This window comes from Somniosus microcephalus, chromosome 13, assembly GCF_052327205.1.
Source record: "Somniosus microcephalus isolate GS21.2 chromosome 13, FLI_Smic_1.0, whole genome shotgun sequence".
Classification (NCBI taxonomy): domain Eukaryota; kingdom Metazoa; phylum Chordata; class Chondrichthyes; order Squaliformes; family Somniosidae; genus Somniosus; species Somniosus microcephalus.
This window is the reverse complement of record NC_140999.1, coordinates 26,614,753-26,631,714: the sequence shown is the minus strand read 5'-3', so window position 1 is coordinate 26,631,714 and position 16,962 is coordinate 26,614,753. Positions and strand designations below refer to the sequence as shown.

The following is a 16,962-nucleotide window of genomic DNA, read 5'->3' as shown; positions in this document are numbered from 1 at the left end:
CAGGGGCTCTTAAAGGTACATACACTACAATTCCTCCCCTTTTAGATAATTAGTACATAACATTTTAAGTAATCATTAATTAACATGTTTACAAGAACAATAATCTACACATTTGCTGCAGTTAATCAATTATAAGTCACTCTCTCTGGAGGCTTCCTGACTCGGTCTGGATAACGCCTCGGTGGTGTAGTAGTTTTCGGTGGTGTAGTAGGTTCTTTTGGCAAGGTCGATTCAGCTTGAATGCCAGTGTCGGGTTCATCTGGTTCCAGTATCACTGGATCGGAGGTAGATACTATGGGTATCTCTGCTTCATCATTAGGCGTATAGAGTTGTGGTGTAGGTTGTCCCTTTTCGGATGACTATGATCTGGTCAGCATGGCGCCTTATTATGCTTTCACCAATGTCCACGGTATACATCAGCGGTCCTAGTCGTGTGCAAATAGTTCCAGGCTGCCATTTCTCGGTACGGTAGTCCCAGGCCAAAACTTGTTGACCTATCTGGAAGGTTCTAGTTGGCCTTTCATTCATGCCTTGAAATTGTCGGTTCTCTACGTCCCTTCTGATGTTTGGCTTGATCAAATCCAGCCGGCATCTTAGTCTTCTATTGAAAAACATCATGGCGGGAGTTTGGTTTGTAACCACATGTGTTGCATTCCTGTACGCAAACAAGAAGTTATCTACCTTATGTTGTAGATTTATGTCTTCATTACACATGGCCTTTATGGCCTTCTTGAAGGTCTGGACAAACATTTCAGCTAATCCATTGGTGGCGGGATGGTATGGGGCGGACGTGTAGTGCTTAACCCCATTGTTTTTTAAGAACGTCCTGAATTCTTCGGACACAAATTGCGGTCCATTATCAGAACAGATCTGTTCAGGCAGCCCATTCCTGGCAAATATGGTCGTTAATACTGTGATGGTTTTTTCCGTGGTGGTGGAGGACATCTTTATTACCTCCGGCCACTTGGAGTGTGCATCAACCGCGATTAAGAACATTGAGTCCATAAATGGACCAGCAAAGTCGATGTGTACCCTTTGCCATTGAGATGAGGGCCACTCCCATGGATGTAGAGGGGCTTGTGGTGGGGCGTTTTGGACCTTCTGGCATCCTAGGCAGCTCTTGGTCATTTCTTTGATGTCTCCATCGATACCTGGCCACCACACAAACGCTCTGGCTAGGTTCTTCATTTTCACTCCACCCAGATGCCCCTCGTGAAGCTCCTTTAGAACTTTATCCTGGAGTTTGGGTGGAATCACCACTCTGGATCCACACATCAAGGTTCCTCGGCACACTGACAGCTGTTCTCTTCTTTGCGAGAATGCTGGCAACAATGGTTCGCCATGTGCTGGCCATCCCTTCACCGTTAAATCGTAGACTCGTGAGAGAGTCGGGTCATTTCTCGTTTCCTTTTCAATGGTAGAATTTGTTACTGGTAGACATTCCGCTATGGTTGAGTGGAACATCTCCACTGGGTCCACTGTAGGTGCCTCTTCTACCGTTGGCAACGGTAGGCGCGATAAACCGTCAGCATTCCCATGCTGTTTTGATCCTTTGTATTCTATGTCATATTGGTGTGCCCCTAGGAAAAGGGACCACCTCTGTAGCCTTTGCGCTGTCATAATGGGAACGCCCTTTTTAGGGTTGAATATGGAGACGAGGGGTTGATGGTCAATCAACAAGGTAAATTTTTGTCCGTGTAGGTAATGGTTGAATTTCTTCACTCCCCATACCAGGCTGAGTGCTTCCCTGTCGATCTGGGCATAGTTACGCTCAGCTGAGTTCAATGAGCGTGACGCAAAAGCTATCGGCCGCTCCGAGCCATCAGGGAATGTATGCGATAATACCGCTCCTACGCCGTAAGGGGATGCATCGCACACCAGTCTGATTGGCAGTGATGGGTTGTAATGAGCCAACACTTCCTTGGACATGCTCAAGCCTTTGCATTTATGGAAGGCACGTTTACAGTCTTCGCTCCATTTCCAAATTACTCCCGTTTGTAGCAGTGCGTTAAGAGGGTGCAGAACAGTTGACAAGTTCGGTAAAAATTTATGATAGTAACTTATCAATCCCAAGAACGACCTTAATTGTGAGACATTTTCAGGTGCTGGGGCTTTTATGACCGTTTCAATTTTTTCAGGTGACTTATGCAACCCTTCTTCGTTAATTATATGGCCACAATATGATATTTGTTTCTGGAAAAATTCGCACTTGGGCGATTTGCTCGTAGGCCCCGTTCTCTCAGCCTAGTGAGCACCTGCTCCAAATTGGCAAGGCGCTCGTTGTCGTTTTCTCCTGTTACAAGGATGTCGTCTAGGTAGCATTGAGTCCCCGGAATCCCTTGCAGGACTTGCTCCATAGCTCTTTGCCAGATAGCTGGAGCTGATGCTACTCCGAAAACCAGTCGATTGTACTGGTACAGGCCTTTGTGTGTGTTTATCGTGAGATACTTTTTAGAGGCCTCCTCAACCTCCATCTGTAGATACGCCTGTGCCAAGTCAATTTTGGTGAAACGTTTCCCTCCGGATAGTGAGGCGAAAATATTTTCTATCCTCGGAAGAGCATGCTGTACAGTGTGAAGGACCGGGTTTACAGTCACCTTGAAGTCCCCACAGATGCGAATTTTTCTCTGTTCTTCAGATTTATCATTATTCAACGTTTTCTTCATGACCAGGACGATGGGTGTTGCCCACTCGCTCCAATCTACCTTGGATAACACGCCTGCCTTTTCCAAATTCTCCAGCTCTGCCTCAACTGCTGGACAAATTGCGTATGGCACCGGCCTTGCCTTAAAAAACTTGGGAATTGCCGCATCTTCCACTTTTATTGAGGCGGTGACGCCTTTCAAGGTTCCTAGTTCCTGTTGAAACACTTCTTTGGCATTCTTTTAATCGTTCAGGTATGACGTCATCATCATTTTTTTTCTTACTGGTCACCGTCAGCGCCTGAATGGAGTGCCAGTCTAATCAGGGCTGATCCTGTATCTAGCTCCATTTTAACTGGGGACCCCGCTATCATGAGGGTAACCCAAATGGTCTGGTAATCTTCTTTGGCAATTACATTATGTAATTTGAGACAGCTTAGTCTCTTGTTTCCGGAGTCGCTATCGCTCTTCTGGTCTTCGGGGCTACTGTCCATCATCATTTGTACCTTTCTGTACTTTTCCTTATTGATTTTTTTTCTGTCAGTGGATTTTTTGTTTCCAGATCGGCATACACGTGCTATGTGTCCCATCTTTCCGCATTGCCTGCGTGCTTTGTCCTTGAACCAGCAGTCCCTCTTGTCATGGGTGGATCTGCCGCAGCGATAACATCTCTCGAAACCCCATGTCATTTCATGGGTGCCGAAGTCCTGTGGCTTTTGCTGTATGTCTGCAGCTCCTCTTGCTGCTGCTTCATATGATACAGCCACACTGAAAGCCTTGTCCAGTGTCAAATCTTTCTCAGAAAGTAGCCTTTTCTGTGTTCCTTCACTTAGGAGACCGCAGACGAATTTGTCTCGTAGAGAATCTGCCAGTCCTGCCACGAATTGGCAGTGCTTTGACAGCTTTCTTAATTCGGTGAGGTAATCAGTGTTACTTTCATTCTTGTGCTGATTCCTCCTGAAGAATTTGAATCGTTCCGCTATCAGCAGCGGTGTTGGGTTTAAGTGCTCCTGTAGGGTATCAACAATTTCCTTAAAATTCTTGTCCATCGGTTTGGCTGGAGTGATTAATTTTCATAACAGCCCGTATGTCCTTGCGCCCATCAGATTTAGAAGTACCGATGCCTTTTTATCATCCTCTACTTCATTTGCTGTGCAATATACCTCCACCCTTTCCACATATGTGGTCCAATCCTCTATATCACTATCGAAAGCAGTAATATTGCCAGTCTTAGGGATCCTGAAAATCAAAAATGGCGCCTCCCGCGCTTTCCTTTCTTCCCTGCCGAAAAAAAATGGCGCCTCCCGCGCTTTCCCGCCGCTGCCGCTGCTGACAATGCTGTTCTCCGCGGTTTTTATTTACAGAGATATTTTTAATAGTTGGACACTCGTTCCCGCCGGACTCTCTGGGACTTTTCCCTCCCTCTGCTTGGTCTGAACGCTGACCTGCTTTGCAGCGCCGGCCGTCTCCCGAGTGCTCCACCCTCCGTCTCTGTTTGCCTCCGCCTTCCGACTCGCTGCTCGGCCCCGCTGCAGAGCCACCCGATCGAGCCCCAGCCCGCCGCCCAGGAAGGATTAGTGCAGTACCTGCCACCAGCCTGGCTAGCTGGTGAAACCACAGTTTGTTTGTTTTTTCGTTTTTTTTTTCTTCGACCTTCGCCTGAGGAATCGATCTCCTTGAGGTGCAGCCGAATTGCAGGTAAGTCCGTTTCCAATTCGTCGCCACTGTTGTATCGTGTGTTAATGGAGACATGGAATGCAGGAGTTGGTTTAACAGGTGTTTACTGAACAAAGTCTGGAGGTGAACTAAAAGATACAAGACGCTATACAGGCTTATATACCCAAGTGGTCACTACCGGTATTACAGTACACAGGGGCTCTTAAAGGTACATACACTACAGAAACCCTCATCCATGCCTTAGTTACCTCTAGACTTGACTATGCCACGCTCTCCTGACCAGCCCGCCACCTCTCACCCTCCATAAACTAGAGCTCATCCAAAACTCTGCTGCCCATATCCTAACTTGCACCAAATCCTGTTCACACATCACCCCTGTGTTTGCTGACCTACATTGGCTCCCAGTCCAGCAAACCCTCAATTTTAAAATTCTCATCCTTGTTTTCAAATCCCTCCATGGCCTCACCCCTCCCTATCTCCGTAAACTCCTCCAGCCCTACAACCCTCTGAGATCTCTGCGCTCCTCCAATTCTGGCCTCTTGCACATCCTCGATTTTCTTCGCTCCACTATTGGCCGGCATGCCTTCAGCTGCCTGGGTCCTAAGCTCTGGAATTCCCTCCCTAAACCCCTCCGCCACTCTCCTCCTTTAAAATGCTCCTTAAAACCTACCTCTTTGAACAAGCTTTTGTTCACCTGTCCTAATATCTCCTCGGTGTCAAATTTTGTTTGATAATCGCTGATGTGAAGCACCTTAGAATGTTTTACTAGGTTAAAGGCGCTATATAAATGCAAGTTGTCGGTGTTGCTGAAAAAAATCACATCACTGGGAAAATGGAAAAAAACATGTGACTTAAGTTAGATTTGAATTCAAGTTCCAGTTTTCATTGGAACTTCTGTTCCATACATACAAAGCACACTCATTTGCCTATACACCTCTCAGTGACACTTTATATGAGGAAATGGACATGTTTTATGACTGAAGGCCCCAGCTGGTGTATAAAAACGATAGTATTACTTACAGCCTCTTCCACAGTTGCAGAGCCTTTTGACCTTAAACGCAAAGTTTCCCTTCCACTTCCAACTTTTCCCTCACCTGTAGATTTGCCACATTTTGTCCTTTGTGCAATCATATCTGTAAAATTCAGGTGAAAAAGTTATGGCAACAATAAGCTGAGGGAATGGTATACAGCAGCCCTGGTGCAGCACCGAGGCCCAGTAGTATAGCATGGAGTTTCTTTAGTCCTAGAATTGTAGGAGATGTAACGCAGAGGAGGCTATTGAACCCATCATGCCTCTGTGGAGTCAATGGAAATAAAAATCAGGAGAGATGTAAACTGGGCTGTTAATTCGCTATCACCCGCTCTACACTATTGCGTAAAGTCCAAATTACCCCCAAGACCTTTAAATGTAGGAGTGCAGATAGAAGTGGCTCTAGAAAGGCATATAGGATCCTGGGTTCTTAGACAGGTGCATTGAATACAAAAGCGAGGAAGGGATGTTGAATTTGTACATTATTAGTTAGACCACAGTTGTAGTGTTGTGTCCAGCTCTGGGTACCACATTACAGGAAAGGTATTAGTCATGGAAAGGCTTTGGTGAAGATTCACTAAATCATATTATGAATGAGAGATCATAGTTATCAAGAAAGGCTCAAATATTGAGGCTAGTTTGACTGGAACAGAAAAGGTGGTTGTACGAGCAGTTGTCAAAATTATGAAAGACTCTGAGGGGATAAATAGTGAAAGATTGTTTCCACTGGTTGGTGAATCCATAACAGCAGGACATAAATGCAGAAGTATCACGAGATGAATGTTTTCAACTGGGGGGTTTTTGGAGCTTGGAATGCTTTGCAGCAAGTGGCAGAAGCTGGATTTTCCACTTTGGTGGAGACCTGGCATAAACTCATCATGAGGCTTTGTGGCTCCCTGTTTGTCTCAGCGTTGACCCTGCACTTTTCACTCACAGTCTCCTGGTGGGATTCCCATCTTTGTAGCCTGCAGACTGCAGTTGGCATTCTTGGGCTTCAAGAGAGTGATTGGTTGCCCCATGATTGATTACACTCCCTTGGGAATGGATATAAGTTAGGATTTTTAAATCCCCTTCACTCCCGATAGCAATGCTGGATGCCAGTATAAACCAGTGCTTCTTGTGTCAACATTGCTCCAGCAGTAATGGTGAGATAGACATTTTATGATATCATTCTGCCATTACTGCTCACTGTTGGTGTCGGGTTGCAGTCGGGCTTCATTTCTCTCCGATTTTAAGTATGCACGCCACCTTTTCTGCCCAGTTAAAATCCCCCCCATTTCTTTCTAACCTGCTGAAGTTTCAGTCTGCTAAGTAGTGATTAGTGGTTTTAAGCCCATATCATTTTTGAAGCTTGTTCTGTTAAGTATGTGGCATTAGAAGTGTTGCAGTGACCTCATCCTCACCTTTGTATCTTGTAAACCTGTTAACACATCGTCCAAACACATCAGCTTAAACCTCATTAACTACTTCAGTCTGTCACACTTGTGAGCTCTTGAGGCTATCCAAACTTGCTCTAAATTTCTCTATTGCTGTAAGTAAAACAAAATTGTTTTCTAATGCAGTTGATCTCAGTCACAAGATGGCTGCCACTGTATCAAAATCAGTAGAAAGGAGTTGAGTTTAAGAGAATTGATAAATGAAATCACTTAATTTTCAGCACAGTCATAGGGGGAAAAATTCAGTTGTTTGCGCCTCCCGTTGGCGCCTTAAGAGGGCGCTAATGGGACGCAAAGCAACTAGCGCCCGGGCGAGGCGATGTTGGTGCCGCTCGCGAAATTAACTAGACATTTTGCAGCAACGTTAAACACTACCGCCATGATCTCCTGCGCCGGCAGATTGTGACGTCAGTCGAATGCGCAACGCCCCGTTAGCACCCCGGACCGGATATTGAGTGACGCCCCCTACCTTACCACCTGCCGCTAGCAACGACAGGTTGAGGGGAGCGTTATGCTGTCAGGAGGGACTAGGGGAGCGCTATTTAAAGGCGACCACTTCCTGCCTTTTTTTGTCGGTGACATTTTTGCACCATGCATTCTGAGAGAGAGAGAGAGAGAGAGAGAGACTGACTTCTGGAGAGATTCAATGCTGTGTGAAGGAGTTTTGAGTACTGAGCAGCACTTTGCAGGTTTATTTTGATTTGCCCTTCCTTGCTTCGCCAGCGCTCTGAGGTAGCGCCTCACTCCTCGGCCTTTGCGCCTTAAGACAGGTGTGAAACGCCTGATTTAGCACTCCAATCATCTCCAGGGGCGATAAAGGCCAAGTTTGCTGCCGGAGGTGATAATTAGCACCAGGCACTAAACCTTGTGCACGGCCGATAATGGCGCCCCAAATGGGGCGATACCAAATTTTTCCCCCATAGAGTCATGGGCTGGATTTTGTCAATGGGGAGTTTTTGGAGGCGGGACTCCCACTTGTTGGGTTTTAGTCCCGCCTCCATCGACTTGTGGCCATCCCACGCTATTTTCCCTTGATTGACCTTGTTAAGTCCGCCCAGCAGGCTTAGCAGGCCAATTAAGGGAAAGCCAGATACAGGTGACGTCAGCTAGTGGCGTTTCATCTGTCAAGAGCTTTTGACAGATGAAATGTCATCGTTTGACAGCTCTGTGAAGCTGTCAAACACTGACAATCTGTCTTCTAAGTTATGTCTTTACTCAAGACTCAATTAGAAAGCCTTCCTGACCAGAAAACAGAAGGCTGCAGCTTTTGACTGTTCAGCGGCCATTCCACTTTCTGTGCCGGTGAGCTGAGGGACTCCCGAGACCTGAAGGGAGGAAGCCTGCAAGAAGAAGTAAAGGTAAGTAAAACTTATGAAAACACTTTACACACACCTCACACACTTACCTCTGCACACATGCACCCATTACTCACCTGCACACCGGACATCTCGGCCCCTCCGACCCCTGCAGACCGACGGCCCACCTCGCTGACCCTGGCGAGGTTCAGAGCCGTCGGGAAGCCCACACTTCAGGGCTCAAAATAGGGATTAGGCAGTTAATTGGCATTAATCCCCTCCCCTTCCCACCTCAAGGAGGCGGGACCTGGTGCGGCGCGGGTCGGCTACCCACCTCCTGGCAAAATCCAGTCCTGAGTGTCTCTGCTTCCACCATTTCCATTGGCAGCGAGTTCCAGGTCCTCACAACTCGCTGCGTAAAAAAGTGTTTCCTCACATCCCCCCTGTATCTCTTGCCCAAAACCTTAGATCTGTGTCCCCTAGTCCTTGTACCATCAACTAGTGGGAACAGCCTTTCCCCATCTAGCCTATCCAAATCCATCATAATTTGGTACACCTCTATCAAATCACCCCTCAACCTCCTTTGCTCTAATGAAAACAAATCCAGCTTCTCCAACCTGTCCTTGTAGCTAAGATACCTCATCCCTGGAACCATTCTGGTAAATCTCCTCCACAGAATCTCAATTGACACACTTCAACCGTACTCCAAGCTTTATATGTCCTCCCCTTTAATGTATATCATATAAATAAATCATGGGAACCATTTATTTGTTTAATATGATTACTGGCTGTAGACAATCATGGATTGTGTGTCTCAGTACTCATAATCTGAGGATGAAAGAGCTGGCTGACTGTATAATAGGAGTGAACTCAGCTGCTGCACCATCCCATGAGCTGGTATGACTTAGGTTTGAGCCTGAGATTGTCTACATGTTGAGTTTCTGAATTCAACTGCAACTGTCTGGGAATATTGCAAGTTGAAGTTAAGCATTAGCAAAGAGAATGAAAATCACTAAGTAGAGTTGATGTGTATCACTTATTAGCAGCTGGTTTTAGACCTGTGTCAGTGACCCCTAGGAGTGACCCATGTGCTGCTGTCACTCAGAGAACGTTCAATGGGAAGACAGAGCTCAAATAATTAGGAAGAAAATATCTAAAAAACTGAATGAACAAATTTCAATGAGATGAAGGACAATCCTGAAGAGAAAGTATGACACAAGGAAGCATTATTGTTGTATCCGTGTGTTAATGGAGACACAGGATGCAGGAGTTGGTTTCACAGGTGTGTAAAGTCTGTGGGTTGTTTAGTTAATTAATACACAGACTACCAGAGTAACTTAAAACAGGACTTTACTATTCGAAGGTCAGGGCGAATCTGCCCAATAAATCCTGACACAGCACTTATATACCGGTGTGATCACCGTCGGTATTACAGTATACAGAAGCCAACAAAGTAGTGCAACACCTAAAGTAGTTCTCTTAAAGGTGGACGGTTACATACAATAGTTCTCTTAAAGGTAGATGGGTACATACACTACAATCCTCCCTTTTTAGCTTACAACATACTGATTCCCCATTAAACATACATTATAACATATATACAACTTTATGCAAGACAGTTCACAGAGTCAGTCTCTCTGGAGGTTTCCGGACACTGTCCGGATAACGCCTCGGTGGTGTCGTAACACCCGGCGGGGTAGTAGGTGCTTCTGGCAAGGTCGATTCGGCTTGAAGGACAGTGTCAGGTTCATCTGATTCCAGTATTACCAGATCGGAGGTAGGTGTTCTGGGTATCTCTGTCTCAACATTAACCGTGTAAGGTGGTGGAGTAGGTTGGCCATTTGTGGCTGACCCTATGATCTGGTCAACATGGCGCCTTATTATACTGTCCCCAATGTCCACCGTATACATCAACGGCCCTAGCCTTTTTCCAATAGTTCCAGGCTGCCATTTCTCGGTACGGTAGTCCCGGGCCAAAACTTGTTGACCTATCTGAAAAGATCTAGTTGGCCTTTCATTCATGCCCTGTAATTGCTGGTTCTCTACGTCCCTTCTGACGTTTGGCTTAAGCAAATCCAGCCGGCATCTTAGTCGTCTATTAAAAAACATCATGGCGGGAGTTTGATTTGTGACCGCATGTGTTGCATTCCTGTACGCCAGCAAGAAGCTATCCACCTTATGTTGTAAGTTAATGGCTTCATTACCCATGGCCTTTATGGCCTTCTTGAAGGTCTGGACAAACCTTTCAGCCAATCCATTGGAGGCGGGATGGTATGGGGCTGACGTGTAGTGCTTAACCCCATTGCTCTTTAAGAATTTCTTGAATTCTTCGGACACAAATTGCGGTCCATTATCAGAACAGATCTGTTCCGGCAGCCCATTCCTAGCAAACATGGTCCTTAACACTGTGATGGTTTTTTCCGTGGTGGTGGTGGACATCTTTATTACCTCCGGCCACTTGGAGTGTGCATCCACCGCTATTAGAAACATTGAGTCCATAAATGGACCAGCAAAGTCGATGTGTACCCTTTGCCAAGGAGATGAGGGCCACTCCCATGGATGCAGAGGAGCCTGTGGTGGCGCGTTTTGGACCTTCTGGCATCCTAGACAGCTCTTAGTGATTTCTTCGATGTCCCCATCAATGCCTGGCCACCACACAAACGCTCTTGCTAGGTTCTTCATTTTCACTCCACCCAGATGTCCCTCGTGCAGCTCCTTTAACACCTTCTGTTGAAGTTTGGGTGGCATCACCACTCTAGATCCACACATCAGGGTTCCTTGACACACTGACAGCTGTTCTTTTCTCTGCGAAAATGCTGGCAGTGTTGGTTCGCCCTGTGCTGGCCATCCCTCCACCGTTAAATCATAGACTCGTGAGAGAGTCGGGTCATTTCTCGTTTCGTTTTCGATCATCGAATTTGTTACTGGTAGACATTCCACTATGGATGAGTGGAACATCTCTACCGGGTCCACTGTAGTCGCTTCTTCTGCTATCGGCAATGGCAAGCGCGATAACCCATCAGCATTTCCATGCTGTTTGGACCTTTTGTATTCGATGTCATATTGGTGTGCCCCAAGTAACATGGACCACCTCTGTAACCTTTGCGCTGTCATGGTGGAAACGGCCTTGTTAGGGTTGAATATGGACACCAACGGCTGGTGGTCTGTCAGTAATGTGAACTTCTTGCCCTGCAGGTAATGATTGAATTTCTTTACACCCCACACAAGGCTGAGGGCCTCCCTATCTATTTGAGCATAATTTCGCTCCGCGGAGGTCAATGATCGGGACGCGAATGCCACTGGCCTTTCCGAGCCATTTGGTAACTTGTGTGAAAGTACTGCTCCAATTCCATAGGGGGAAGCATCACAAGCTAGACGAAGAGGTAACGTTGGGTTGAAATGAGCCAACACTTCTTCAGAGGTAATCAACGCCTTGCTTCTGCGAAAGGCCTTTTTACATTCCTCACTCCACTTCCATGGTACTTCTTTCCGCAACAGAGCATTCAGCGGATGCAGCACCGTGGATAGATTCGGCAGAAACTTGTGATAATAATTAATCAACCCCAAGAATGATCTTAACTGTGATATGTTTTCCGGAGCGGGGGCCTTCATGACAGCTTCTATCTTGTCAGGTGACTTGTGCAGCCCCTCTCGGTCAATGACATGACCGCAGTACGAGATCCGTTTTTGGAAGAACTCACATTTCTTGCGATTAACTCGAAGGCCATATTCCTTCAACCTAGTGAGCACCAGTTTCAAATTTGTGAGGTGTTCTTCCTCGTCTTCTCCCGTAATCAGGATATCGTCTAAGTAACACTGCGTGCTTGGAATTCCTTGTAATACCTGCTCCATGGCCCTCTGCCAAATTGCTGGAGCCGAAGCTACCCCAAAAACCAGCCTATTATAACGATACAAGCCTCTGTGTGTGTTGATGGTGAGGTACTGACGCGACTCTTCCTCGACTTCCATTTGTAAGTATGCCTGTGCCAGGTCTATCTTGGTGAAGTGTTTCCCTCCAGCCAACGAAGCAAAGATATCTTCAATCCGCGGAAGCGGGTATTGTACCGTGTGAAGCACCGGATTCACTGTGATCTTGAAGTCTCCGCAGATGCGGACCTTCCCCGGTCCCCCTGGCTTGTTACTTGGTGAAGACTTCATGACGGGAACAATGGGCGTGGCCCACTCACTCCAGTCCACTTTTGACAGTACCCCTGATCGTTCAAGTTCTTCCAGTTCTGCCTCCACAGCAGGTCGTATCGCGTAAGGTACCGATCTGGCTTTGAAAAATTTTGGGCTTGCATGTTCTGCAATCTTAACCTTTGCTTTAATTCCTCGCAGTGTTCCCAGTCCTTGCTGGAATACCTCTTTAGCTTCGTCTAATATTCTGGACAACCGTTCAGGTTTGACATCTTCCTTTCCGGAATCTACCGTCATGGTGTTTAGTGAATGCCAGTCTATCTTTATTTTCCTGATCCACTCCCGTCCCAGAAGTGGTGGACCTCCCTCAGGCAACACATACAGGTCCATCCTTTGGTGCTCTTTGTCCTTGTATCTCACCTTGACTTCTATCTTTCCGATGGGGTATACTTTGTGCCCCGTGTATGTCTTCAATACTAGTTCCGTATCCCGTAGGGGAATATGCTTGAATAACTTTTTATAATCATGCTTATTCATGACCGTCAACGCCGATCCGGTGTCCACTTCCATTTTCACTTGGACTTTTGCAATCTGTAGTGTGATCCAGATAGCTTGTCGGTCAGCTTCATTACTCACATTGTGAATTCTCAGACTATCCAGTTCCTTGCAGTTGGAGTGTGAGTCCGAATTCTGTTCTTCCGGACTCTTCCTAGTCACCTCATGTACCTTTCTGTACCTCTTTTGTGGTGACTCATTATTGTTGGTCTTCTTTCCTGACCGGCATACCTTAGCTATGTGACCGAGCTTGCCACATTTCCTACATTCCTGGTTTTTAAACCAGCATTGGTTCTGGTCGTGTGTTGTCTTCCCACAACGATAGCATTTCATTGTACCCGAAGTAATTTGCTGCACCCTGAGTGCCGCTGCCTTTAGCTGCATTTCTGCCATTCCTTTCACTGCGGTTTCGTTCGATGCAACAATAAGGACAGCCTTCTCAAGTGTAAGATCGTTCTCTTCGAGCAGTTGTTTTTGTGTTTCTTCCTTTGCCAATCCGCACACGAACTTGTCTCGCAATGCCTCTGTCAGATTCCCTCCAAACTGGCAGTATTTCGCTAGTCTACGCAGTTCGACCAAGTATTCTGCGTTGCTTTCGTCTTTCCATTGCGTTCTCGCATAGAATTTGAATCGTTGATGTTACCACGCTTAGGCATCTTCCTCTCTTCCTGATAACACCACGGATTATTTCTTTAAATTTTCTTTTTTTTTTCAAGATGGCGGTTCCCGCGAAAATGGCAGTTTCCCGCGCTTATCTTCTCTCCCCGCCCACTTCAATGGCGGTTTCCCGCTTCTGTCTTCTTCCCCGCCTAATGGCGGCTTCCCGCGTTTCTTCCCTGGCGGGAGGGGTACACTTTCCCCACGGGCGACGGCCGCTGGCTTTCAGGTTCACAGCCTGCGCGTCGGCTTCAGTGCTTTCCCTTTTCTCGGCAGGGCAGCCGGCGCTGGGTACACCCCGTTGACGGCGAACAGTTTCAGCCGCTGGCTGGCTCTCGCTCAGTTCCCCTTGCTCGGGCTCTGTCTCTCTCCCGCTCGCTCGGCTCTACCGGCGCTGGGTACACCCCGTTGACGGAGAACAGTTTCAGCCGCTGGACTGGCTCTCGCTCAGTCTCCCTTGCTCGGGCTCTGTCTCTCTCCCGCTCGCTCGGCTCTACCGGCGCTGGGTACACCCCGTTGACGGAGAACAGTTTCAGCCGCTGGACTGGCTCTCGCTCAGTCTCCCTTGGTCGGCTCTGCCTCTCCCGCTCGCTCGGCTCCCAATCGCGCCTCCCAGCCCTCTCGCAGTCCGGTGCTTCCCTCCCCGGCTGCGGCTGAGTTTATCTCTTCCCGCGCCTACGTTCCCGGTCGCAGCGCTTCGTGGCTTCGGTCGCTGCCCGGCCTTTTTCGCCGGTCGCGGTCTAGCTGTCTCACGACGCCGTTGCGTCCCCCAGCCTGTCTGTACCGCGGCTTCCTTGCTCCACGCTGCCCCAGTCTCAGCGCCTCTGGACCCGACTTCTGTCCGGCTCCTTTCCCCCTCGACCGTGGTCGAGTGCACCGCCCTTATCCTCCGGTTATTCTTTTTACTTTCCCTTACTCACAGTCACCGTGGCCGCCTTGCTTCTCGTGCTGATCGGCTCACTCCTCACCGTGGCAGAAGGGACAGTCAGTGCCTGTTGCTGATGGAAGTCTTTGTCTCTAAATTCTTCCTCCTTTCTAGTTCTGCAGCCTCGAGTTTTCTCCCAGCAGAACGACGAGGGCGGTTGCCTCTTCTCGACGCACGTTAACTGCTTCAGAAGTATTGTTGCCGCAGGGTACGATCGGACTCGTCGCCACTGTAATGTCTGTGGGTTGTTTAGTTAATTAATACACAGACTACCAGAGTAACTTAAAACAGGACTTTACTATTCGAAGGTCAGGGCGAATCTGCCCAATAAATCCTGACACAGCACTTATATACCGGTGTGATCACCGTCGGTATTACAGTATACAGAAGCCAACAAAGTAGTGCAACACCTAAAGTAGTTCTCTTAAAGGTGGACGGTTACATACAATAGTTCTCTTAAAGGTAGACGGGTACATACACTACAAGGTGTTTACTGAACAAAGTCTGGAGGTGAACTAACGGATACAAGACACTATACAGGCTTATATAGCCCGAGTGGCCATTACCAGCATTACAGTACACAGGGGGCTCTTAAAGGCACATACACCACAATTCCTCCCCTTTTAGACAACCAGTACACGACATTTTAAGTAATCATCAATTAACATGTTACAAGAACAATAATCTACACATTTGCTGCAGTTAATCAATTATAAGTCAGTCTCTTTGGAGGCTTCCTGACTCGGTCCGGATAACGCCTCGGTGGTGTAGTAGTTTCTGGTGGTATAGTAGGTTCTTTTGGCAAGGTCGATTCGGCTTGAACGCCAGTGTCGGGTTCATCTGGTTCCAGTATCACCGGATCGGAGGTAGATACTATGGGTATCTCTGCTTCATCATTAGGCGTATAGAGTTGTGGTGTAGGTTGTCCCTTTTCGGATGACTCTATGATCTGGTCAGCATGGCGCCTTATTATGCTTTCTCCAATGTCCACGGTATACATCAGCGGTCCTAGTCGTGTGCAAATAGTTCCAGGCTGCCATTTCTCGGTACGGTAGTCCCGGGCCAAAACTTGTTGACCTATCTGGAAGGTTCTAGTTGGCCTTTCATTCATGCCTTGAAATTGCCGGTTCTCCACGTCCCTTCTGATGTTTGGCTTGATCAAATCCAGCCGGCATCTTAAGCTTCCATTGAAGAACATCATGGCGGGAGTTTGGTTTGTAACCACGTGTTGCATTCCTGTATGCAAACAAGAAGTTATCTACCTTATGCTGTAGATTTATGTCTTCATTACCCATGGCCTTTATGGCCTTCTTGAAGGTCTGGACAAACCTTTCAGCCAATCCATTGGTGGCGGGATGGTATGGGGCGCACGTGTAGTGCTTAACCCCATTGTTTTTTAAGAACTTCCTGAATTCTTCGGAGACAAATTGCGGTCCATTATCAGAACAGATCTGTTCAGGCAGCCCATTCCTGGCAAATATGGTCCTTAATACTGTGATGGTTTTTTCCGTGGTGGTGGAGGACATCTTTATTACCTCTGGCCACTTGGAGTGTGCATCAACCGCGATTAAGAACATTGAGTCCATAAATGGACGAGCAAAGTCGATGTGTACCCTTTGCCATGGAGATGAGGGCCACTCCCATGGATGTAGAGGGGCTTGTGGTGGGGCGTTTTGGACCTTCTGGCATCCTAGGCAGCTCTTGGTCATTTCTTTGATGTCTCCATCGATACCTGGCCACCACACAAACGCTCTGGCTAGGTTCTTCATTTTCACTCCACCCAGATGCCCCTCGTGAAGCTCCTTTAGCACTTTATCCTGGAGTTTGGGTGGAATCACCACTCTGGATCCACACATCAAGGTTCCTTGGCACACTGACAGCTGTTCTCTTCTTTGCGAGAATGCTGGCAGTGGTTCGCCATGTGCTGGCCATTCCTTCACCGTTAAATCGTAGACTCGTGAGAGAGTCGGGTCATTTCTCGTTTCCTTTTCAATGGCAGAATTTGTTACTGGTAGACATTCCACTATGGTTGAGTGGAACATCTCCACTGGGTCCACTGTAGGTGCCTCTTCTACCGTTGGCAACGGTAGGCACGATAAACCGTCAGCATTCCCATGCTGTTTTGATCCTTTGTATTCTATGTCATATTGGTGTGCCCCTAGGAAAAGGGACCACCTCTGTAGCCTTTGCGCTGTCATAATGGGAACACCCTTTTTAGGGTTGAATATGGAGACGAGGGGTTGATGGTCAGTCAACAAGGTAAATTTTTGTCCGTGTAGGTAATGGTTGAATTTCTTCACTCCCCATACCAGGCTGAGTGCTTCCCTGTCGATCTGGGCATAGTTACACTCAGCTGAGTTCAATGAGCGTGACGCAAAAGCTATCGGCTGCTCCGAGCCATCAGGGAATCTATACGATAATACTGCTCCTACGCCGCCAGTCTGATTGGCAGTGATGGGTTGTAATGAGCCAAAACTTCCTTGGACGTGATCAAGCCTTTGCATTTATGGAAGGCACGTTTACAGTCTTCGCTCCATTTGCAATTTACTCCCGTTTGTAGCAGTTCTTAAAGAGATAGGGTGGGATATGTGTTGGTGTAGGGGTTACG

General features: G+C 47.4%; 1 protein-coding gene across 1 annotated transcript in view; it reads right to left on the bottom strand.

Moving 5' to 3' along the window:
• LOC147108157 (PDZ domain-containing protein GIPC1-like) overlaps positions 1-16,962 on the bottom strand; it is a 147,296-nt gene that overhangs the window by 26,897 nt on the left and 103,437 nt on the right. The window contains exon 3 of the mRNA XM_086006026.1: positions 5,340-5,452. Within this exon, the coding sequence (XP_085862152.1) occupies positions 5,340-5,452 (113 nt within the window). The remainder of the gene's footprint in view (positions 1-5,339; positions 5,453-16,962) is intronic.